At 42.4% G+C, this 25,052-nt stretch overlaps 1 protein-coding gene across 1 annotated transcript in view; it reads right to left on the reverse strand.

The window, feature by feature from the left end:
- The window catches only part of TRPC3 (transient receptor potential cation channel subfamily C member 3), an 80,680-nt gene extending 57,709 nt beyond the window's left edge, over positions 1-22,971 (reverse strand). Inside the window, exons 1-2 of the mRNA XM_060147426.1 lie at positions 22,726-22,971; positions 2,614-3,385 (exon numbers count right to left, since the gene is read on the reverse strand). Coding sequence (XP_060003409.1) covers positions 2,614-3,385; positions 22,726-22,937 — 984 coding nt within the window. The 5' untranslated portion in view covers positions 22,938-22,971. The remainder of the gene's footprint in view (positions 1-2,613; positions 3,386-22,725) is intronic.
- Positions 22,972-25,052: the final 2,081 nt, after the last annotated feature.

Here is a 25,052-nt window from a genome sequence, read left to right on the forward strand (position 1 = left end):
TAAAAAACTAAAAATAGAACTACCATATGACCCAGCAATCCCACGACTGGGCATATACCCTGAGAAAACTGTAATTCAAAAAGAGACATGCACCACAATGTTCACTGCAGCACTATTTACAATAGCCAGGACATGGAACCAACCTAAATGTCCATCGACAGATGCATGGATAAAGAAGATGTGGCATATATATACAATGGAATATTACTCAGCCATAAAAAGAAACGAAATTGAGTTATTTGTAGTAAGGTGGACAGACCTAGAGTCTGTCATACAGAGTGAAGTAAGTCAGAAAGAGAAAAATAAATACCGTATGCTAATGCATATATATGGAATCTAAAAAAAAAAAAAAAAAAAAAGGTACTGATGAACCTGGTTGCAGGGCAGGAATAAAGAGGTAGACATAGAGAATGGACTTGATGACATGGGGTAGGAGGGCGAAGCTGGGGTGAAGTGAGAGTGGCATCAACATATATACACTACCGAATGTAAAATAGTTGGCTGGTGGGAAGCAGCAGCATAGCATAGGGAGATCGGCTTGGTGCTTTGCGATGACCTAGAGGGGTGGGATAGGGAGGGTGGGAGGGAGGCTCAAGAGGGAGGGGACATGGGGACACGTGTATGTATATGGCTGATTCGCTCTGTTGTGCAACAGAAACTAACAAAGTATTGTGAAGCAAGTATACTCCAATAAATATCTAATAGAAAGCAAAAAACATAATCTAGAACATTCCCTTTTGTAGAACCTCTTCTACAGACTTTCAGTATATATCAAGCAAAACGTTTAAAAACAAGGTTTGAGTGACACTTGGAATAGTGAATTAACAAATTTAGAATTATATTTTTTATTACTTTGTTGAAATAAAGTGACATTTAGACTTTGAATGCTTTTCTATTCTCTTCAAACAGAATTTGAAGTTTTAAATTTGCTCTACATGAGTTCTGTCAAAAAATAATTCATTTTAGGTACAAGGAAATAAATCTTTTCAAATACCACATAATGAATCTTTTCAACGGGAGTAGATATCAGTGATATTTATTTTCTTCTTTTTATTTTCCCACATTTTCCAAAATTTTTACAATAAATATGTGTAGCTTTTATATTAGAAAAGTATGTAATGGAATAACAAATAAAATTATACTAAGGCCAGATCTCCAGAAGGACAAGATGTGTGTTGATGGATGTAGAGGGAATTTGGCGCATACAAAAGGGAAACACCCCCCAAAAATTTTCCTACCATTTTCTTTCAACTACTTACCTTGAATTATATTGCTAGTCACATTTGTGTAGCTCACACCTAAGTGTGAAAAGCTGCAATAATATCTGAAAAGCAGAATCATCACTTTTTCTGTGATCTGATACCACAACACTAAATTAAAAAGATTAACTCAGCATACAGAAAATAATTCGAGGAATCTATGCCTAGAATCATCCTCTTAGGTGGATAACGGGAGGCAAGAACCTGCTGAAAAACAGTCTGACTTGGACCCGATCTACGAAATCTCCTTTTGCCCCAGATTTAATAGGTAGAACCATCCAAAATGCACGGCAGACTGTAACAATTAAATTTAAAAAATGTTCCACTATTAATGTATAGGTTTTATAAAAATAAGTAATTCTGCTTGACTGGAGATGATGTCCAGAAAAAAAGTTCACTCATAAAAAAACAAAAAAATCTATTAAAGCAAATCAATCTGCTATTCTTATTATTTCTGGGTTGACCTCATGTCTATGGCTCACCATTTTGAATACTGTGGATTTCACTTGTGGATTTCAGGTACAGCCGTTTTTGTCACAAATAAAATGACTTTAGTCATTCATTTAAAATTTTATATTAGCCTTTTGACTTTCAGTCTAAAGAGATATACAAAGGGCTTCCCTGGTGGCGCAGTGGTTGAGAATCCGCCTGCCAATGCAGGGGGCACAGGTTCGAGCCCTGGTCCGGGAAGATCCCACATCCCACATGCCACGAAGCAACTAAGCCCGTGTGCCACAACTACTGGAGCCCATGCGCCTAGAGCCCGTGCTCCACAACAAGAGAAGCCACCGCAATGAGAAGCCCGCACACCACAGCGAAGAGTAGCCCCCGCTTGCCGCAACTAGAGAAAAGCCCACGCATGGCAACAAAGACCCGATGCAGCCAAAAATAAAATAAATTTAAATAAAATAAATTTTTTTAAAAAGTGATATACAAATGTTTGGGCCAATAAACAGTGCATGCAAAACTAATACTATTTCTATATTTTCTATATTGGGTGCCACCATACAATCAACTACAAAAGAGGAAGAATTTGGAAGGGAGACGATCACACCACATCCCTCCTTCAACAAAAGAGAAGTCTTGTGTACTACTTAACGCTTATCCAGAACACAGAGCAGCACCGTAATTACAGCTCTCTGATCTAGTATATACCCATCCTCAGAGCGAATTTATCACAGCTCCGTGGTGAGAAAGGAAAATCATCAGGTCGTTTCTGAACGACGCTCCCAGTCCCTCGTGGTTTTAAATCCGCTGGGCGAGACTGATTCGGGAGCAAACTACGGAAGGCGTCTGGTGGCAGCCTGGAAGCGGAGGAGCGCGCAGGGCAGCCGGGGTGGAGCGCACAGCTTACCTTGAACTCCTTCTCTATGTTGGCCAGCTTGGCCAGCTCGTTGCTGAGCTCCAGGGCGGTGAGCACGGGGTCCTCGCTGGACAAGGACAGATACGCTGGGCTGGCCAGCCCCTTGTAGGCATTGATCCTCGAGCGCGAGTGGCTGAAGGAGTCGTGCCTCTGCTTCTCCGTGCAGTCCCCGCACTTGCAGAAATAGTCGTGCGGCCGCTCGATCCTGGCGCCCTTCATCAGCAGCATGTGCACCACCTCGTACTTCTGGCAGTGCGCCGCCAGGATGATGGGGGTGATGTCGGGGGAGAAGCGCGTGCCGTCCTCGTCGTAGGCGTAGAAGTCGTCGTCCTGCAGCTCCTGCTCACAGGGGCTCAGGGTGAGGCGCTTGCTGGCCGCGAAACCCGGGTGGTTGAGGATGGCCTCCACGATGCGCACGTAGCCCTTGCTGATGGCGAGCAGCAGGGCGTCGCCGATGCGCGCCAGGTTCTCCTTCTTGAGCAGCAGCTCAGTCACCTCCAGGTGCTCATTGCCCACCGCCAGCTGCAGCGCGTTCTGGCCCATGTAGTCCACGCAGTTGACGTTCAGTGTCCTGGACTCCTCCAGCATCTTGCGCACCACAGGGATGTTGCCGTACTCGGCGGCGTCGAGGAAGCGCTCCTCCTCGGCGGTGAGGCTGGTGCCCCGATCGTTGAACATGAAGGCTGGGCCCCGGACAGCCTGGCGCCGGCCCTTCTCGCGCATCACTGTCTTGCGCCTCAGGGAAGGGCTTTCCTCCATTGACCTAATCAGCAACAGCAAGAAGAAGAAGAAGAAGAAAACAACCCAGATGTATAATATTAGGGCATATTGCTTCCTCCCAGATGTCGGGCCATTTCTGGAGTACACAGCCACCGTGCACATCTGTGGCCCGAGGACAGCCAGGTCCGTTGCTGACACCCGCCTGAAATTTACACCTGTACCTAACACGGGGTGCTAGAACCCAGAGAGGGGCCGGAAGCCCTTCAGAACAAGAGTTCCTGTTCCATAGAAAAATGACATTCACGAGGAATAATAATATAAACGATTTCCAGACACCCCGCGTCTCCCTTGCGACCCTGGCAAAGATGGGACTCATCATACCTTGTGGAAATAACCTTACTACTGCTCTTAAAAGCCTTGAAAATAGGGGCGAGCAGGTACCTGGCACCAAAGCACTAGGCTTGAAGGCTAAAGAAATTAAAATTTTCACGAATTAGGCCAGAACAATCCTCTCAAGTCACTGCATATTTTTAACTAAATAAAATCATTGACACACACACACACACACACACACACACAGCCCAGTATTTAGGCCAAGTATTATCTTTCAGGGTCTTAGATTTGCTATTTTTTTTTCTCTTAAGGGTATCCCACTCCACTCCCACACCCCTCCAAAAAACTTACAAGATTCATTTTTTTCAATAACACAGACAAGATTTAGCAATTATAAAATGAGAATATCAATCTAGATTTATTTTTTTGAAAATAACTGTGTCTTTGTAATGAGTTGTTTAATTACCAATATTATATAGTTACCTCTTTGAACTAAAAGGATATGGTATGATTTATGGTTTAAAAATCACTGGTATTACTTTATGAATAAAGCAACGACCACTGACAAAATAGCATTCACATAGTCAGGGGTTGAAAACTAACTAGAGAGGCACTGTCCTCCGTGGGGGACCTGGAGGTGGGCATTAGGGAGCATCTCTAGCAGGTGAACTCAGAGGCGGGTAGCAGTGTCCACTCAGTTCTCAGTTCTGTGGGCCCCAAATTAAGAAAGGAGCACTGAAGCCACTGGCAGAGGTTTCCCAGATAGAGACCAAGGAAATGTGGCCAGGCAAACCTACAGAGGTAAGGAAACCAAAGAAGTCCCCCGACAAGCTTGTAAACTTGTCCAAGGGCAGAGGGTGCTGTGACTGGCCCCCCATTCTAACGACTCAACTAGTGTCAGGTGATCAACTTAAAAAAATCAAATATAGTATTTATATATACACACACATTTATATGAATATACTTATATATACACATATGTACACACACATGTATCTATGTGTAGGAATTTCTAGAAAGCAATACAAGAAGCCTTTCATTGTATTTATACCCGGGGCTCTGGGGAGTGGAACTGAGGAGCACAGGGGAAGGGAGATTCTTACTTTTCACTTACAGCTTTTACACATTTTGAATAGTTTTAACCATAGTTTGAATATTTTTATTAAAAATAAAATTTGTTTAAATTTTAAAAAATCTTAATCCCTTAGTTGACAAATTTTTTTAAATATAGGTACATACTACATTATACATAACCATTACACTATAATCTTTCTGAAGCTAAATAAATGCCATGTGTTTGACTATTATTAGTAGGTGTGGTGTGTAGAATAGTGTGCGGAGTGAGGTGTGTAAAGTGTGTGGTGTGTGTGTGTGGGAAACAAGGAGGTGCAAGGCTGGTTGGGGGCGTGTGTTTTGTGTGTGTTTTTTTGTGTTGTGTGTGTGTGTGTCTTTGTTTGTAGAATGATGATTTTTTAGGTGGACAAGAACTGGGAAATGGCATTCACTGAACTGCATAGAAGAGACCTCTGTTTCAAGATCAAACTCTATGACAAGGGTCTTTTTAAAAATCTTAAAAATACTGTCATTGTAATAAATTGACATACTTATTACATTAGTAGTACTGACTTCATTAGATTAAATATTACTATTAAGCTACAAACCAGTACTCTTCAAATGGCTAGAACTTCCATATTGTATAAATGATGAATTTTGTGCTTACCATTGATAATATATTGACATTATTTACGACTACAGAATATGTATGCAGAATATGTAAGTCTGCAGAATTCCAGTCTATCTCAGACGGGTTATCTTTGGGGAAATAAACTCATTATTCAAGTGTCACATCTTAATGGAATAGGGCTTTTTATCTAATGATTGCTACCTACAAAGAAAATAACTCATAAAAACCCTACCTTTTCTCCCAAAAGAGAGTGATCTGAAAATACCAGAAAATGATTCTTTCATAAATTTTTTCTTTGCATTTCTTAGTATTTTAAGGTTTTTTTTCTTAGTATCTCTTCTTCTTTTGGAACCTATACCTACGTTTTGTGTATTTGAGCTGAAATGTGGGGTTTTAGTACTATACAACACAAGTGACATGAGCCATTTTGATTTTGTCTTTAAAAGATTCTAACACTGAGTTAAGTGTGAAGTAAGATTTTTCAGTTAGAACAAGTTATACTGCTATTTCAAAATAAAAGTACTGACTTAGTGCTACTTGTCTTCATGGTGAATCCACATAAGAAGTGTCCTTTTTTTTTTTTAACTTTCCTTACAGTATTAAGATAAGCTTCATGAATCTGGACTGATAAAATGGTATGAGTCACACAATCAGTTCATCCACAATGCATTAGCATGGCCTCAATCTTGGCTGGTCTTGACAATGCATCTCCTCTGGCATGAGAAATAAGGAAAGAGTGAGGGTGAATGGGAGAGGATGCCTAACCTTAGTAATGCTAACACTAAAATCACTTTGCCAGACATTTTCTTACCTTTAGATCCTCACCCAGTGGGTCAACTCATTCAGCACTGCAAGGGTGCATTGGACAGTAAAAGCATTGGAGAACCACTGACCTAAATCAGTTGCCCTACAAGCACAGTGTGCAAGCTCCTTCATGGCTGATATGGATGGCTGGTAATATCTGATTGCTATGGACTGCACTCTGTACCACCACAAATCCATATGTTGAAGCCCTAATCTCCAATATGGTATGTGGAGGTGAGGACTTTGGGAGGTAATCAGGGTTAGATAAGGTTATGAGTGTAGAGCCCTCATGGTGGAATCAGTGCCCTTGTAAGAGGAGAAAACAGAGAGCTTGCTCTCCCTACCCTCCCACCACCCCCTCCCTGTGAGGACACAGTGAGATGGCAGCCGTCTGCAATCCAGGAAGAGAGCACTCACCAGAACCTGACCATACTGGTACCATGACCTCAGACTTCTGGCTTCCAGAACTGTGAGAAAATATGTTTCTGTTGTTTAAGCCATCCAGTCTGTGGTACTTAGGCGTGACAGCCCAAGCTGAGTAAGACACTGACCATACATCTTAAGGCAAAAGAAAATGTTTTCGTGCTTTATGAAACAAACTTTGGATTCCTAGTACTTGTCCAAACACTTAAGCGGATAAAAAGTTCTTCCCGAGAAATATTTTTGTGCACCCAAAGGCAATCCTTTGCTCAATTCTATTCAGAGGCAAAAATATAAGCAATGCTCCTCAGTTTTCGTAACTTTGCCGTCCACTCATCTGACTTCTAACAGTGTGACTTGAGGCCCACCTGCCTCAAGATCACTTGGAATACCTGTTAAAATTCAGATTTCTGGGCCCCATTCTAGATGCACTAAATCACTCTCGGGGTGGGGCCCTGGAATATATATTTTAAATGAGCATCCTTTGCAATTCCCGCACACACTGAAGGTTGCAAACCTCCAGTATAAAAACGGCGATATCCTGGATCAATGACCCCAGGCTCAGAGGCCTGTAAACACTTGTCACACTGGCCCTGCCAAAAGCAAAGTTGGAATAACATGTTTGAGCAGCGCAGGCTAAGAGACAAGCAGCCTTACATTCACTTAGGTTCCCTACCCTTTATTACCACTTAAAATTTGATCTTCAGGACGCTATTCACCTGAATCACAGTAAATGAGAAGCCTGTAAAATGCCTTCACCAGTGACCATTTAAGGTCATGCTCTTTCTTTTACCAAGGATTGATATTTTTAAAGGGTTACTATGTTTCCTTCCAAACTGCCTTTAAAGGGTTAAAGAGGTTTTCCATTATAGTATCTATTGTACCTTTTATGAGGATTCAAGTGCTAAAATCATCCTAGAATTGTGTATCAAGAAGCCTGTCTCTCCAGATGAGTTTGCTTCCCTTGATCTAATAATGTGAACTGTATACCCTTGTCTTTTTTTGTGGCCCAGGGTACCCAGGAATTTAGCTTAGATCTAAAAATGCTCAATTACCATCAGTATCCTAACCCAGGTTTATGGCACAGTCTTTCCCCTTCTCCTAAAGCATTTCTGACATAGATTTTAAATCAGTTATCCTGTGTTCCATGTGTCTTAAACCTATTTTATGGTTATCTAAATTCTTTTCTGAAAAGCAGAGTATTAATAAATACCCCCTCATATAGGCCACCCCTGCCCACATTCCTGGATGGTAAGGTCATGCTTTATTTGTCATTACCCAATGCCCCACAGGGAGTAGATACTCAATAAATATCTATTCAACTGAGTATTCAAATCTCTTCCTGGGCCCTATCCTCTCCCTTGGCTTCAGCTCCCACATGTACAACTATCTGTCCTCTGGTCATTCTAAAATGCCCCAACTCACGTTCTCCCTTAAACCAGCTCCCCTCCTAACATTTGCATCTCAGGCTAGATATTCAGGCTTAGCAATTTCAAGGTCATCTGTGACTCACTGTCTTGATCCTGTCAGTCACAAAGTTCTGAAGCTTCTCCTTTGGAATGTTTCCTGTACCTGACCTTTCCTTCCAATTCTCATTGCCAACGCTATCCTCCAGATCTTTACCTCGTCGTGGCTGCATTATTAGGACAGCTCTCCGGCAGAGATGGCACAAGGGAAGGCAACGAAACTTTACTGAGTTCCTGGTATATGTGTCTGTTTCTCATGCACTCTCATATTTAATTCTCGTAACATTGCTGGGAAGCAGGTATTATTTTCTGTTTCATAAATAAGAAAACTGAGCTCAAAGGAAATTGCCCAAGGTAATACACAGAGTAAAATGCAGAACTGGGATTCAGCCTAGGGTCTGTCTGACTCCTATGCTTCCTGGCATTTCGTGCTGCTCCTGATTTCCTCTTTGTATCCCCACAGTCATCCCCAGCACCTTGCACTTCTTAAATTCGGCTTTTACTGTCACACTTCTCTCTCTTTTTTTTTTTTTTGTGGTACGCGGGCCTCTCACTGTTGTGGCCTCTCCCGTTGCGGAGCACAGGCTCCGGACGCGCAGGCTCAGTAGCCATGGCTCACGGGCCCAGCCGCTCCGTGGCATGTGGGATCTTCCCGGACCGGGGCACAAACCCGTGTCCCCTGCATCAGCAGGCGGACTCTCAACCACTGCGCCACCAGGGAAGCCCCACACTTCTCTTAAAACCAAACCAAAACCAAAACCAAAACCAACTAGGTCCTCCAGCTGATTTTCAGGGATGCTGACAGCCTGCCCCCCGGTCCCTAACCAACCTTCTCCTCCCTGCGCTTCAGATTCATTCTTCACTGTCTTATAAACATATTTTTCTGCTTATTTCTGTACTGTAAAGGGTACAGGTATAAAATATCCTATACCATCAAGGATATTTTTTTGAAAAATTAGCAAGGTGCTTTTCGATTTTGCATTTCCAAATACCAGATCTTGACCCTGGTTAATTCAGGGACATCTTGCTTCAGCCTTGGGGTGTGGGAGGGATGCAGTATAGAGTTGCATGAGTTTAGGGGGAAATAAATTTTAGAGGAGGAGTGCACATAGAGAGATCAAGGAATTTTTAGTGGTTTTTTTTTTTTTTTTGCAAGAAAAATGGGGTTTTGTAAGCAGAATTTGGGAAAAGGGAAATTGTCTTGAGGAAGAATTTGCTTAGTTCCTTTATTTCTCTAATTAATTCCAAAAGAACCTGATCGCTGAGTGCTCTCGTCACACAGACAAGATAATTCTCCCACTTTTGACACCAAAGCAATGGTGCTTACTGTCCTGGGAGAAGAAAGAAATAGCAGAAAGGAAGTAAAAGTCAAGATGTGCATTTAGTAAGGTGAGGAACTACTGAGGGTAGGGGGATTCTTGCCCTGCTTGTTTGATTTGGAGATCTGGAACAGTCCTGCCTGGTTAAGTAGGGAATGGTCTGGGCTTTCTCAAGCTACCCTCAGCTTCCATGTAGTGTGGACCCTGCAATGAGAGCCAGGGAGCCTGCACCCAGACTAAGGATGACCAGCTGTGAGCTGGATAGAGGATGTTGCAGGCACCCAGCTTTGTAGCCCCCAGGAGCTGAGCTGAAACCACATATGCCAGCGAGCACATCTGGGTGACAAAGTCACGTCAGCCAAGATCAAGTTACTGCCACTGACAAGCAGCACCCAGCAGACAATGAAGACTGCCCAGAGACCACAAGAGTCAGAGAATAGCACCCTTTCCTCCCTCCAGGGGACACGTAAGTTCCCCTCCCCCAATGCCCAAATGCTACAGAGAAGAGCAGGGGAACCAGCAGCTTTCCAAGAGCCTGAGCAATTTTATCCAAGTGAGACAGTATTTCTTAAAAAGGAAACTTACTTTATATTATCAAACTAAGATGAGTGAAATTGGCCTCACAGCATCCCTCCACAGTGCCCTGAACCGGGGGTGGACATGCGGACCAGAAAGAGACTCCAACCCCTTATGGAGATTGCAGAGAGGAATCAGTAAGCAAAGGTCCCTTAGACACCGGCTCGCAGCACAGGGAGACACTGTTCTAGTTGACTAGATCCCTGCGATAATGCAGGTCAAGGATTCCCTTCTTATTAACCCACATAATTGCTTAATTGCTTAATTAACTTAATTGCTTAATTTACTGATTGCTTAATTCACTTGCTGAATGAGAATGAATGTCTGTTTAGCAAGCAAAAAACAAAACAGAAGTTTAAAAATTAATTTAAACCACAGATTGAACATTTGGTCAACTTTTCTCCCCACTAGTCAGCAGGTAGGAGGCTCAGGGGAAAGGTCTGTTATGAGAGCTACATGCTGCCCATACAAGTTGTTCTGGTTTCTTGTTCCTGCTACACCTGCCTCTGGGATGTTCCTTTTGTTTCTATCCCTGGGCATACTCTTATTCTTGCCCTCTGCCAATTCAAATCCTTCCTACCTTCTGTGGCCCAGCTTACATTACACCTCTGGAAACAGAGGGTAAGGCTTCACATGGTAATAACTAGAAGACCTGCAAGGTTCCGTTCATTCTGAAATGTTGTCTTCTGAGAACCTTTCTGAAACCATTCCTGACCACTTCAGCCTGACCTTTTGCAATATTGCTAGTCTGCCCATAAATCTATACACGTTTTTTTCCCTCTCCTTGATTCTGTCTCCTTGATTATTGTCTCCTATGATATTCATGTCTCCTAAATCTGGTTGAGAATAAATGCCCCATGCTTCCTATCTTATTTTTCATACTTCTTAGCCACCTCTATAGTGCCTAATATAGTGCAGTATATGTTCAAAAATACTTGTCAATTGATGTTAATTCTACAGATAAAGTGACTCAGTCAGAATGTTAACGTCCTTAAGGTCACTGAAAGGAAGAGAATTAGAAAGTGAGAGCTCAGAGGTTCTCTCCTAGAGTCTCTCTACTTTACCATGCTGTCTCTAGGGAACAAGAAAAATGAATAACAAGTTGCAAATCAAAATAGCACTATTAAAATATAGGCTGAGCTTATGTATTGGAATACTTTGGTTCTATAATCACAAGCTCCGTAGCACTCAGCAACAAATGGACATTATTAAAGAAGTCCCCTCAAATCTTTTATTGAAGTGAGGTGAAGAATTCAGCAGCTACTCAATCTATCTAGCAAGCCAGCCAGCAGCCAGGCAACGTAAACACCACCAACAATGTGAGCCAAAGCAGTAAGAATAACAGTCAAATTGCTTTGACTAATCAGTTCACCACATTGAAGGAGGCGCATGTGCCCACCGGCTAGGATCCGGTCCGTCCTTCTGTGAAGGGCAAGCAAAGCAGGAGGAGCCGCGGAAGATAAGTAGCGAGAAAGGCACAGAGGAGGGGGAGAACGTGTTGGAGAGCCACCACCGCATTAGCTACCGTATTAGGGTTGGTGATAATCGGAAGTGGTAATGAAGGTGGGAAGCAGCAGGCACCTGACGGAGGACAAGAAAGTCAGAGATGAAAAGTCAAAAAAGAGACAAACCCCACAGTCCCCCAGGGAAGCAGGCACCTGTCAGTCAGTGTGGTCGCCTCTGGAGACATCTGACAGCTACACACTATGCCTACGTGTGAGTGTGCTCGGAATGAGGAGAGGGCATCTGACAGCCTCGATAATGTCACGTTTTGCAAAATCTCTCATATGTGTATTTGTGGAGGGGAAGCAGTAGAGTGGCGGGGCACTCTGAGCTTGAGGAGCGCCGACGGGCACCAGCGTGCAAGGCTAGAGAGCGGCAGCCCAATCAGTCCGACTGTCTGGTGTACCGGGGACAGCGCTCTGGGTAGCGCCGCTTTCCACACCACCTGCTGCTGAGCCTGCCTCTACCATCACCACGCACAGTCCGACAACACGCTGTCACGACCGCGGCCACAGCAGCAAGACAAGGCACTCTGCTTCAGAAACAGGAACGCGTCACTTTCATGCCTAAAGAGTCCCACCCCAGAAAACGGTTAGAATGTAGAGATTCCAGAACTTCTAAGTCTGGGGAGGGATTTGGATCTCCACAGTAATTAATTTCCTGAGAGTTTCTGTTGGCCAGGGTTACATTCGGAATTCTCCATGCATCATTTTCATAAATCTATTAGACATCTGCTAATTTTGATATATGCCCTAATGACTCAGTCGGAGACAAGAAGCCGTTGTTGGAGGGAAGCTCCTGTCTCTGCTCTTCATCGCTTTCCCCGTCATCCCTCTCAGGAAAGTTCTGGAGACCCTTTAGCAGCTAAGACCAGAAAAGCAAAAAAGCTTTTAAGAGTGCGTTGTTCCCTCTAAAAGTCCACTGGGAGCAGAGGTGAGGACCCCAAACCACTGCCTGCATGAGTTCTTGGTGATGCTTCTTAAACGTACGTGCCCAGAAAAGCGTTTAGGTAAATGCCTTCTAGAACTTAGATGTTTCTGTTTCCAGGAACTGCATTTTGTGTGTAACTCCATTGAGCTGACTTCTTATGGTTTTGTGAGTAACTGCTTTCATGCCAGTCTCCTCAATAATACTGTAACATACTTAAGAGCAGAGACTGTCTGTCTATATCTCTATATGCCTGGCTGTTAGTACGTGGCTGATCAATATCTATCTCTTGGAGGCACAGATGTGTGTGTGCTTAAAGCGTTAAGACTGAAGACCTAGGGAACAGACACTTTTCCCCTTCAGATTCAAGCATACCCTTGGTCACATAAAATAATGTGTGGAAGTAGTGGTGGAGGGGAATTTGGAGTAATTCTTCTATAAAAAAGAATGTCATGAATACATTAATATAAGTTAATTATCAGGAATTAAAGTAATATAAACAATCATTCTTCTTTCAAAACAGATTTCTGCTTAATCACATTCAATTCTTAGTTACACCACAAAATAACTGACGAATCTTACAGCTTGTGATTTTGATCTTACATAAAGTTACATTTTGTCAGGATAATCTGAGGGCAAATGGAGGATACGTCTTAGAATTTATAAGCTTTTAGAGTTAATAATTAAGCTTGTCTTCAAAAACAAACTCATTTATTAAACTCAGTACTTTCTAAAACTAATTTTTATTATTTCAGGAAGATTAGTGACAATGAAATTAGAAATGAAGTACAAATTCAGTCTATAATTGATCAAGAACTTGAGATAAAATGAACTCAATAATAAAATCAAAAACCTCTACTGACCCAAGAGAAGTTCCTATTTGGCTATTTAAACATATTAGTCACTATCAATTAGATATATATTAACTTCTAATGTTATTAAAAGCAAAAGGATCTGGTTTTCTATCATTGTCATCCATATCTGAAGTCAAAAGCCTGAGGTTTTTAGATTCTTGTTCCCATCTCATCACCCTGCAACCTATTTTTCAACAGAGAACCCATATGCATCAGTCCTATTTGACAAAATGTATTTAGAAATGCAAAACTGGTGTAAAATATTTAGTAATGTCATGCTCTTTCCTTAACACGTCATGCACTTGTGGACATTTAAATCTCATTTTTTAAAAAAAGGTCTAGGGCCAAATTCATATAGTCACCTATTATTTGAATAGTGCAAAAAAAAGAGGGGCGTTTTCTTTTGAATAGGGGAAATTTTCTGACTAGATAAGTGTAGACAAATACCCCTGACCTAGATACTAAATTAAAGACAAAATGCTATAACAATCCTAATTATTCTCATAAAGTCACTGCTGAGCCCCTTATGCACAAGTGTGAATTTGGCACCCATAGTGCCCAACTCCAGACCTTCTATCTGGGGCCAGATTCCTCTGTGTACACCCTGAACAGGCCACTCTTCTGGCTCCCCTGTCAGACTGATAACTACGTAGTGTTGATTGCCTGAAGGGGGCTATATCAATCCTGAGCCAGGAAGTTGAAAGTATTCCTTCCTATGGAGAGCAGAGAGCTCTGCAAAAACAGTTGTCTTCCTCCCATTACATTTCCTGTGAAGTTTTATAAGGAGAAAACATGAACAGACAGACGTTTGCTATCCTAGCACAGTAATGAAAAATTCCTAAAGTTCTAACCTACTCTTCAGATGTTGTCCAGGATCCATTTACCTCTTTGATATTAAGAGAAAACCATAAATGATATTTGGCAGGGGTCAATTGTTCCTTGAGATATTCTTATCTCCACCCACCCACCCCCGCCCAATTCTTTTTTTTTTTTTTTTTGGTACGTGGGCCTCTCACTGTTGTGGCCTCTCCCGTTGCGGAGCACAGGCTCCGGACGTGCAGGCTCAGCGGCCATGGCTCACGGGCCCAGCCGCTCCGCGGCATGTGGGATCTTCCCGGACCGGGGCACGAACCCGTGTCCCTTGCATCGGCAGGCGGACTCTTAACCACTGCGCCACCAGGGAAGCCCCCCTCCCAACCCCACCCAATTCTTAATCCTCCTACTTAGTTTAAAACTTTCTCAAGTTGATCTGCCATCAGTAGTCAAATTGAAATGATGAATTAATTGAATCTCATAAATGAGTTAATACTAATTATTAGTTTCCTGTGTTGCTCCTCCTAGGAGTAAGTGCATCTAAAATCTCTTTGAGGAAGAGAGAAATGCTTAACCCAAACTCGGCCACAGTGTAAACATTACAGTCAAAGGAAACTGGAGATTTCACAAGGCCTGGGGCTGCTGTGAATTCAATGTCAACCTTCAGCTTCAGTTTCTCAACTGGACTAGATGAAATCCTTTTCGACTCAAACATTCTATTCTTCATCATATTCTACATCAGTTAAATTTAGGAAGTGTGATTCTAAGATGATTTTAGTTGGGGGACTTCAGATGATCCTCAAATCACACTGTACAGATTACTATCTACTTCATTTGCCTAATAAGATCAGTCATAATTAAGAATAGTCTTCCTTCTGCAACCTTGGTTCTGTTAATAATACTGTCTTCATCTGGGCTTAAATGAATATCTAAAACACAATTGTAAGCATGTTTGGTTTCAAGATGATGGAATAAAGGCCTTTCTCACCCCTTCACCTCTCAAAAATTACCCCCTAAACAACACAGAAAACAAAGAACACAAATTTCATCTTCCATGAAACCAGAAGTATTTGTAACCGCACTCCACAATATATGAAAAGGAGATAAGTTTGAAGAATGGTGAATGATTTAACAGAGAGAAGGAAGGTCTAACCAGAGTGCCTGTAACAAAAAATAAGCTGATCCACCCAATACCGGAAAAGACTTGGAAACTAAGGGCAAAAGAAATCTCAGAAAGCAGAGACAAGGCAGGAGCCTAAAATGGAGGAATCAGCTGAAATTTTGTGTAAGTGGTGTGTAGTAACCCTCCCCCTAGATTGCTAACCTCCAACTGATATGATCAAGTGACAACCCTCCCACATCCCTATAAGAAATATAGGATACGAAATCTCTGGAGAAATAGAAACAGAGATTCTCTAAATGGGGGAATACCAGGTCCAGGGGAGGGTAGGAACTAAGAATGGGGGGAACCCTGGCCAGTTCCAGAATACTAGCAGCCAGGTTTATTATCTCCCAACCCCTACTCCCTTGTGACATTAAAAAAAAAAAAAGATACTGCCTCTCTGAACTAAGAAAGAATGCTATAACAAAGGAATATTCATAAGACAAAAAGAGCTCTTAGAGATTAAAAATATAATAGATAAAATGGAAAAAAATTCAGTGAAAGGGTTGGGAAATATAGCCAAGGAAATATCTCAGAAAGAACAGAAAAGACAATCACTGGAAAACAGGATAGAAGAGATACAAAAACTAGGGGATCAGCCCAGGAGATCCAAAGTCCAAATAATAGGTTTCCAGAAAGAAAGAAGAAATATGAAAATAACAGGTAGGAAATAATAAAAGAAATAATACAAGAAAACCTCCCAGAACCAAAGGGCATAATCTCCAAATACTGAAAGGGTTTACCAAGTATCCAGTTCACTGAATGAAAAAAAAGACCCATATCAAGGCATATCATCTAGACATTTCAGAACAACACTAATGATGAGATCATTCTAAAAGCTTCCTGAAGAAAAAAAAAATTAAAAACCACAAACAAAGGAAGTCAGAGGGTTTTGGAAGGGATGTCTTCAGGAAAACACACACAGTAAGAGACTGTAAAAGGTTTTGCTAAAGAGGCAAGAACAAATGGAACACATATTTACTCCATGAAAAACAACTAATTATAAAAGAAAAGAAATGCAATCATACTATACTACTTGACTCAGCAGTGAATAATAGTTACATGATCATAATAATGAAGACTTTAAGTAAGATATTAACCACAAATTGTACCAAACCATGTGATGGAGGATGGGGGAGAATAAAAGGTATAAGTGAGTGAAAATTGTTGCCTGAGAATACTGATGACATCTAAAAACATGAATAACAAGATAGCTATACCTGAAGGAGTTTTAAGTGGAATGAAATGGAGGGGACAAGCAGAAAAAAGGAGAAAATCAGGGAACTGCCATGGGTTTGCTGTTGTTCTTATAAGCCACATTTTTTAGTATTAAGTTTTAAAACTATATTCTTGCATTATTTTGAAACTATATAAAATAATTTACAACAAACCAACAAAAATGACAACTCTCTATTGTACATAGTGAAATTGCTACTCTACAGGATAAACTAAAAATATAATTCAAAGTTTCAGATTATTAAAGGTCTCAAGTCTAATGCCATGCTGTACTATTCTTGAAAATTATAACTATGGAGAAACCTGCCTCTTCCTTAATAATGCTAGTTTGACTTCAGTCCTTAAAGTCCAAATTCCTATCCCTGGAGATTCAACAGTGACTTGGCAAATCTCTGACTTCCACTCCAGCGGTGGAAGGGAAGTGCTACTTCCAGTCTGAAACAAAAGCCAACATGCACAGCACTGCTCTCAATCCCACAGCCAAGCTAAACCTAGACTGGAACATTTTCACAGGCCAGTACCATAGAAGCTAACATCCAAGTAGACAATTTGGGTTACGAGGCATTGTGTACTCATCTTCAGATCCCCTATCATACAAAGTTGAGCATCAGAAGCTCTATTATTTTTTTAAATCTTCTAATCACTCTGTGGCTTTATTTTATATAACTTTCAAAATAAAAATTGAATATATTTATGGTATATAATATGATGATTTGATATACATATACAGTTGACCCTTGAACAACACGGGTTTGAACTGTGCAAGTCCATTTGTACACATATTTTTTTAACAAGTATATTGGAAAAAGTTTTGGAGATTTGTGACAATTTGAAAAAACTCATAGGCAAACTCTGTAGCCTGGAAATATTGAAAAAACTAAGAAAAATTTAGGTAATGTCATTAATGCCTAAGATATATGTAGATACTAGTCTATCATTACATAGGCATAAGGTGAGTGACATTTAATTATAATGTTTAAATAATTAAATAATATATTTTAAATATATTTAATAATAGCAATATGTTAGTTTTCTTACTGTTTTATAACTTTGCTTTCAAAGAATTACATTACCATATAGTATGCGTCTCTCTCTCTCTTTCAATTGGAGAAGACATGTGTCAGCCTATCATCACAGGTAAGTGGTTTTAAAAAAACATAATTATGTTTCCAATACTGTATTATGAATATGGCATGGTAATAATACCATATGCCACAAGAATTTTATAACGGTTCATTCGTTATTTATAGGCTACTGTGAAGCAGCCATATCGATTACACTAGGCTACCATAAAGCAATCATATTGCTGCTTCTTCGTTATCAATGCATGAATCATTATACCTGCAAATAAATATGAATTTCTTTTTCACATAATTTTTGATGTCTAGTGTTAGTATCAATAATACATATAATGTCTGCAGTGTTTTGTATCATATAAGACAATATCGTTGTAGGTACTGACAGATGATTCATTTTGTAAACAGATGACATAAGCATGGAATCAATAGATACAGTACAATACTGTAAATGTATTTTCTTTTCCTTATGCTTTTCTTAATAACATTTTCTTGCTCTTACTCTATTGAAGAATACAATTATAAAATATGTACATATAACATACAAAATCTGCGTTAATCAACTGTTTATGTTAACGGCAAGGCTCTGGTCAACAGTAGGCTATTAGTAGTTAAGTTTTAGGAGGAGTCAAAAGTTATACATGGATTTTAGACTGTGCGGGGAGTCAGCACCCCTAACCTCTGGGTTATTCAAGAGTCAACTGTACATAGTGAAGTGATTACTGTAGGCAAGGTAATTAACATATCCAGCTCCTCACATAGTTACATTTTGTGTGTGTGTGATGAAGAAACCTGAAATCTACCCTCTTAGCAAATAGTCCAAATATGGAAACAACCTAAGTGTCATAGACCCATGAATGTTAAAAGAAACTGTGGTATATATATATATATATATATATATATATATATATATATATATATATCTGGTGTGTATATATATATATATATATATATATATATATATATATACAATGTAATATCAACATTATTCAGCCTCTACAAAGGAGATCCTGTGATTTGTGACAACATGGACGAACCTGGAAGACATTAGGCTAAATGAAATAAGCCAGACACAGAAAGAAAAAAACTGCATGATCTCACTTATAAGTGGAATCTAAAAAAGTCAAATACATAGAAGGAGAGAGTAGAACTGTAGTTACCAGGGGCTGGGAGGTGGGGAAATTGGGGAGATGTTGGTCAAAGGGTACAAAGTTGAAGTTATGTAGGATGCATAAGTCTAGAGATCTAATGTAGAGTATGAGGACTATAGTTAATAATACTATATTGAATACAGAAGCTGTATTATTGATTTACTAACTAATCTTTAGAAATTGATTTAACTTCACTGTGTATCAATTTCCTCATTTGCCAAATGGGAAAACCTGCTTTAAAGAGGTGTGATTCAAGTTAATTCATTTAAATGACAGCATGAGGTATAATATAAACACAAATTACTGCTTTAATTATGACAAATTTTTGGCAGCACTTCCTCAAGAAAAACTAAACAGAATCCTCTCTCTTTTTTTTTTAAGTACGTTTATTATAATTTTTTTTTTTTGGCTGAGAGGCTTGCGGGATCTTAGTTCCCCAGACCAGGGACTGAAGCCAGGCCACGGCAGTGAAAGCACTGAGTACTAACCACTGGACCACCAGGGAGTTCCCCAGAATCCTCTCTTCTAAAAGCCTTTCTCTCTTAAAGATAACACTGCTGAGAAATCTAATGACTTCTTGCGTGTATGTTAATGAGTAAGGATTGAGTCTTCTTACTAAAAGTAAGACGAAACACAAAGTTTTTCCCTTTATTTACCAAATATTTGCCAACTATGGGTCAATTCTTCCCTTTTCTTGAACCTCTTCTCTCTAGGCAGCCTTGTCTTAGTACCACCTACTCCTTCGTCTTTTTCCGTGTCTTCTGCTTGCTACTCTTTCTTTCTGCCCCTCTAAACAAAAAAGTTCCCCTCAGAAAACTAGCTCAGGCTCCCTTTGTTTCTCTCTTCGCACTCCCTCCTTGGGTAATATCATGAACTCACACAACTCTATAACAATTCCCATTAGACGCTCAAATTCTCCCAAGCTTTAAATGTGCATCTTCCTGCTTGACACTTCTATCAAAATTATCTGAAAACTCAGATTCTACTCTGTTTGTTCTTTTCTTTTCAACAATGACATCACTATCTTAGTCATCTACATCAAAATCACCAAGTCATCTCTGACCCTGCTTTCTCTTTAAACCCCTGATGGACAGTTAGCTGCAAATTCCCATAGATTCTTTGTGTATTCTCTTTTCCTATCTCTCCCCATTCCATCCCACCAGTCCTACACGATTACAGATCCTAATCTCAGCCTGGAAAGCTACAATAGCCCCCTAATTTATTTATTCACATTCTGCCAATTGCCACTTCAATCCATCCTGTTCTCAGAGTGGCTTTTATCAAACTGTTGCCGCTTTGAAACAATCAGTGGCTCCCTATTGCCTCCCCTTGACATACAAGATCCTATACATTAATGCCCCAAATAAACTATGTTTCAGTAAAACTCAATTAATATTCCCTGGACATGCCTGGCATTTTGGAAGTGGGAGGGCTTGAATTAATTGCCCATCCTGTCTCTGCCTCCTATCCTATTTACTTTTTAAGGCTCATAAAGGTTTTCTTGATTTCTCCACAACTTTGTGTTGTCTATTTCTTCTTTGCACTTGACTCATCAGAGCTCTATTCTGTGTGTATGTATTTAAGCACTTATTTTACTCTAACTTACAGCATAATTGTTCATACGTAGTTTCATTTCCATCTCTCCCTTATGAGATTTTAAACTCCTTGAGTGCAGTAAAGTTGGCGTACTCATCTTTGTGGCTTACTGTACCTAGTCTGCACTTTGCACATGTAAACGCTTAAGAAATGCCTTTGAATTAAAACTCATAAGAACTGCCTTCAAATGCTTTTGGAGTTCATCAGACATATTTAATAACTAAAAACTTCGAGAATGAGTTAATCTTGCCAGTGACATACTACTTGGTCCTAGATTTGCAAACAATTGGGAAAAAAGAAGTTTTGTTTTGAATCAATGGTTGGATAAAGAGTTCTATTAAAGGATTAAAAAAAAGTCTTCTTAGTGATATAGTAGATGACACTTTTCCTCCTAAGTCAGTCTGTTTAAAATTCCCAGATGTAATACTGGAGCATGGAGCAGTGAAATGAGCAACAGGGTTATGCTAAGGACTCCTTTTGGTAAAAGTGGGATTCTACCCTCGGCATTCTGCTGGATGTTAAATTCGGCTATTCTATTCTGCCTACTGAAAATGACCCTGGGGCTTTGGTAGACTGGGTATCCTTCTCCAATTCCATTCTGGGGCTGTATGCTTACTTTTTGAGCTATTAAACTGTGGCCATATTCTACTCAAAGGTGGAATAAAGAGCTAATCTCTGCTACAGATATCAAGTTAGTCTCTGCCGTTACCAAGTGACAGGCCTCAAAGAAACAAGAAGAGTTTGCTGCTCTACCTCTAGAAGGAACCTTTATTAATGGATATCGCCTTCAAATGACTGGGTCTTTTCAGCCAGCTGTATTTACTTTACAAAATAAGTACACTACAACATTTACCTGTTGAATTACGTAAAGTCAGAAGATAGATAGGAAAGATGTTCTCTTACGAGTTAGACATCGAGGCTACATTAGAATTTGTCCCAGTGCTTTGTGTAATTGACCTCAAGCTTCAAAAAGCAAAGTGTGTAATCTCTGCTCCCCCCCCTACGTTCTCAGATAAGAGTGCTCTGGTGTCCCATTTATTGTGGATTTACGATAAAAGGAAAAAAAAACTAAAGAATCAAGAAGTTGAGCTGGGTTATAAAAACCAAATTGGCAAAAGGAAAAATGGACAACGTCTTAAAACCTTAGGGAGGCGGGGAAGCGAGCTGGCCGCGCTTTAATCCGAAAGGACCTACTTTCCCTCCATTTCCTGGGCCATTTCCAATCCAGGCTAAACTTCAGCAATAAGTGAACCACACTGGGAAGCGTCGCTCGTTTTAAATCAGAAACCTTCCCTAGACGACCTACTCCCAGCCAATGATTTGCGTTTTTAATAGACAAGTCCGGCCGAGCCAGGTGCGGGCTCTGACCAGCCGAGTAGTGCGCGACCCGACCGGTTCGAGGTCGTCCCAGAAACCTCGCACCCCGCCTGTGGGCAGCTTGCGGGCAGCAGGGGGCGCTGCGGAACCTCCGTCCCTTCCCGGGAGAACCCCTTCCCCGGCCCAGGCGGTTAGTCCAGCCCGTCACGACTGGCCCCAAGTTCTCTACCTCCTAAAAAAGACGCCCAAGGTACGTGACAAAAGAAACAGCACGCTCCCTATAAAACGTCCTTATCCTCTCTGAGTCTCGCGGCTGGTTAAAGGCTGTTTCCAAGATTTAGCAATTAAGAAAAGTTGTTCTTTCTCACACATTAAAGCGCGGGCCTCTACCTTTCTTTAAAAAAGAAACAGCTACTGACCCTGAGCCGCCTGGGAACCACAACTAAGTACCTCAAAGCGGTGCCGGAGGCCGCCCCGCGGCCGCTCTCTCCCCGGGAGACCCGCTGGGGCTTCGGCTCCAGTTTACCCCCAAACTGTGACTGGACCGTCGGGAAAAGAGGTGACAGGGCAAACCTTCACCCCACACTCTGTATCGCACACCGCCCCCTCCCTTCTCCCCACGCCCGACGGCCGGGAGCGTCGGAGGGGACTGAGGCTCCCAGGGTGGCTCCACGCTGAACGCCGGGAGGAAGCCGGGGTTCGAGCTCGCGCCGGTGTCTAAGCACCCTTCCCCTTCTTTGACCTCCCGGGGTAAGCTCCGGGACCCCGGGGTCTATCTTCCGCGAGGTCCCCTGACCACAGGCAGGGGCACGCCGGTCCTCGGTTGCTGGAGAGCAGGCGTCTGCTTACTGGAAAGCGTGCCTGGCGTCCGTTGTGTCAGTCCGCGGGGCTGTTCCGTGCGCTCGAGCCGGGACGGACACCCCGGCCACGCCTTCGGCACCCCCAAGTCCTCTACAGAACAGCACCAAGAGTGCGAGACCCCGCCCTAGGTCTACCGTACACCCGAGCCGCCCCGCGTAGGACTGCGGTGGAGGGTGGGCTCTGAGGGTCCGGGGCACATCGCGAGGCGGCTGTGGGCGCGCCTTCCCGCACCCCGCCAGGCGCGGTCCTCCTGAGGCGCGGGCCGCGGGCCGGCCGGGTACTCACATGTCGGGCCCCGGAGGGAAGGGCGGCAGGCAGTAGTCGTGCGGTTCCCGCTGCAAGGGCGCCAAGCGCGGCTCGAGCCCCCCGTTGACGCCCCTCCAGCCCCGTCGGCGGCGCTGCGGCTCCGCGCCTTCGTCCTCGCCCTCCTCCTCCTCCTCCGGCGCGGGGAAGGTCACCCTCGCTTGCTCCTTGCACTTGCTGACCTTGGTGGACATCGCGCCGGCCGCGGTCCGAGCGCGGGGATGCCGGCCGGCGGCCTCCTTCTCCACCGCCGCCGCCGCGCGGTCTCCCCGCGGCGCCCCTTCCCTACCTTCCGCGGCTCCAGCAGTCCCGGGCAGCCCCGGGCGTGGAGGCAGGAAGAGGGAACGGCGCGGCCCGAGACCGAGCAGTTAGAGGCGGGAACCAAAGCCGTGTCGCCGCCGCCGCCGCCGCCCACCATCAAACCGTGGGGGAAGCCGCCACGCCCGTGGCTGTGAGGAGGAAGCCCAGGGCCGAGCGGGCCGCTGGTACTGGGAAACGCTCTCCCGCCCCGCGGCGGCGGCGACGACGATGCCCCCTCCGTGCCCGTCTCCTGTTTCCGACAGCATCACTTGCTAGGACAGTACAGTTACTCAGGGTGAAGGAGAGAGAGAGAGGGAGGAAGGGAGGAAGGGAGGAAGGGAGGGAGGGGGAGGGAGGAAGGGAAGGAGGGAGGGAGAAGAGGGGAAGAATCAATTCCTTATCAGACAGTGAGAGCTGTAGAGGAAATCAGACAGACCAGCAGGTAGGGAGTAAGGAATCAGAGAAACTTCCCTCCCCAATTTCCCCTTTCTCTTCCAAAAGAGCCTTTCTCCACTTAGAGATACAAGTTTCCCAAGGAAGGGAAAAGGAAGTCGTCTGGCTTGTTAATTTTCCTGCAGTTGTATTTACCCTGTTCAACTTTATATTTGTTTCAACAAGCACCGTTGGTTCGTTGTGTTACTTACTCTAAGACTTCGTTGAACCTACAGAGGTTTAAGTCCATTTCCCCAAGTGCCAAGAATGGTAATGTTTTAATCGTGCGTGATGCTTCAGGGGTTTTTTTGTTTGTTTGTTTTAAATGAATTTCAAAACATCTAACAAGATTTATATACTTTCCAAGAAATATTTTCCAGCAAAATTTAAAGTATTCTTTTTAAAACTTAAAAATTGCATTTTAAAATTCAAGAGCAGTATTTCTTCTGGGAGAAAAAACTTGTGGAATTTTAGTCAGAATGAGTTTTAGGGATCAAGGAATTTATCACTCGTTTTAGAAATAAGAAAACTGAGGCCTAGAGAGACTGAGTAAACTACTCAAGGTAGGTAATAGAAAACTCAGATGAGACCTAGGCAAGTGTATTTTCTAAAGTTTTCTATTGCCTCAGATAAACAGCTTTCCAGCAAGTCCAACTTGGAATAATCACAGAAATACCAGGTATGCTACTATGAAATAAGATACTCATTTTTACCGTTGTCCAATTATACTGTATTTTTTTGAAGAGCAATTCTTCTCAAATTTAAAGAAAGCACAAGAAAATTTAGCTCTTTTGAACTACGGTCTTAAAAAGTAAATAATATATTGTGTGTTTTATTAAGATGATAATGTCTGTATGTTTTAGGAAGCAATGATGTTTATTTATACACCTGGTACAGAAAAAACAAATAATGTCTGGTGTTTTACAGTTGGAAACACCCTTCCCATACCAGCACATATAGAAGTAGAAGTGTCAAAATCCTCACAATGCAAGTTTCCAGACCCCTTCAATTCCACCTCTGAACGATCTCTAAAGCAGGACTGCTTTCCGTACCCCCAAACCACTGCTTCAGTTAAGGCTCCCATCATCCTCCCTGCCATCTAGTCTTTCTGCAGCCCACCTCTCCCCACAGCATTTCATTCTCCACGCTGCTAGAGAGACCATGCTCAGAGCAAGTCTGATCATGAATTTTCACTGTAAAAATCTCTGGTGGCTTCCCACTGCTCTCAGGTTAAAATCCAAATTTGACATGCCCAGCCCTTTGTGGTCTGACCTTAATTCTTCAGTCTCTCCTCCCATCCTCCTTCGTATACATCCTAACTCCAGTTACGCTGAACTTCTCACTCATCACCCTACATTCTAGCCACTTTCCTGTTTCCCTGCCTTTGTCTGTGGTATTCCTGTCACTGAAACATCTCTCTCCCCTCAGCCACCTGGCACACTTTTACTTTCCCTAAAGACCTAGATTAGGTGCGGCATCCAATCTGATATCCCTCCTGCCTCCCAGTTAGTTCCCACAGCTCATGATCCGCACCCATGGCACTCTGGTATCACAATCTTACCAGTAGTCATAGCACT

This window comes from Lagenorhynchus albirostris, chromosome 4 (genome assembly GCF_949774975.1).
Source record: "Lagenorhynchus albirostris chromosome 4, mLagAlb1.1, whole genome shotgun sequence".
In the NCBI taxonomy this organism is placed as follows: Eukaryota; Metazoa; Chordata; class Mammalia; order Artiodactyla; family Delphinidae; genus Lagenorhynchus; species Lagenorhynchus albirostris.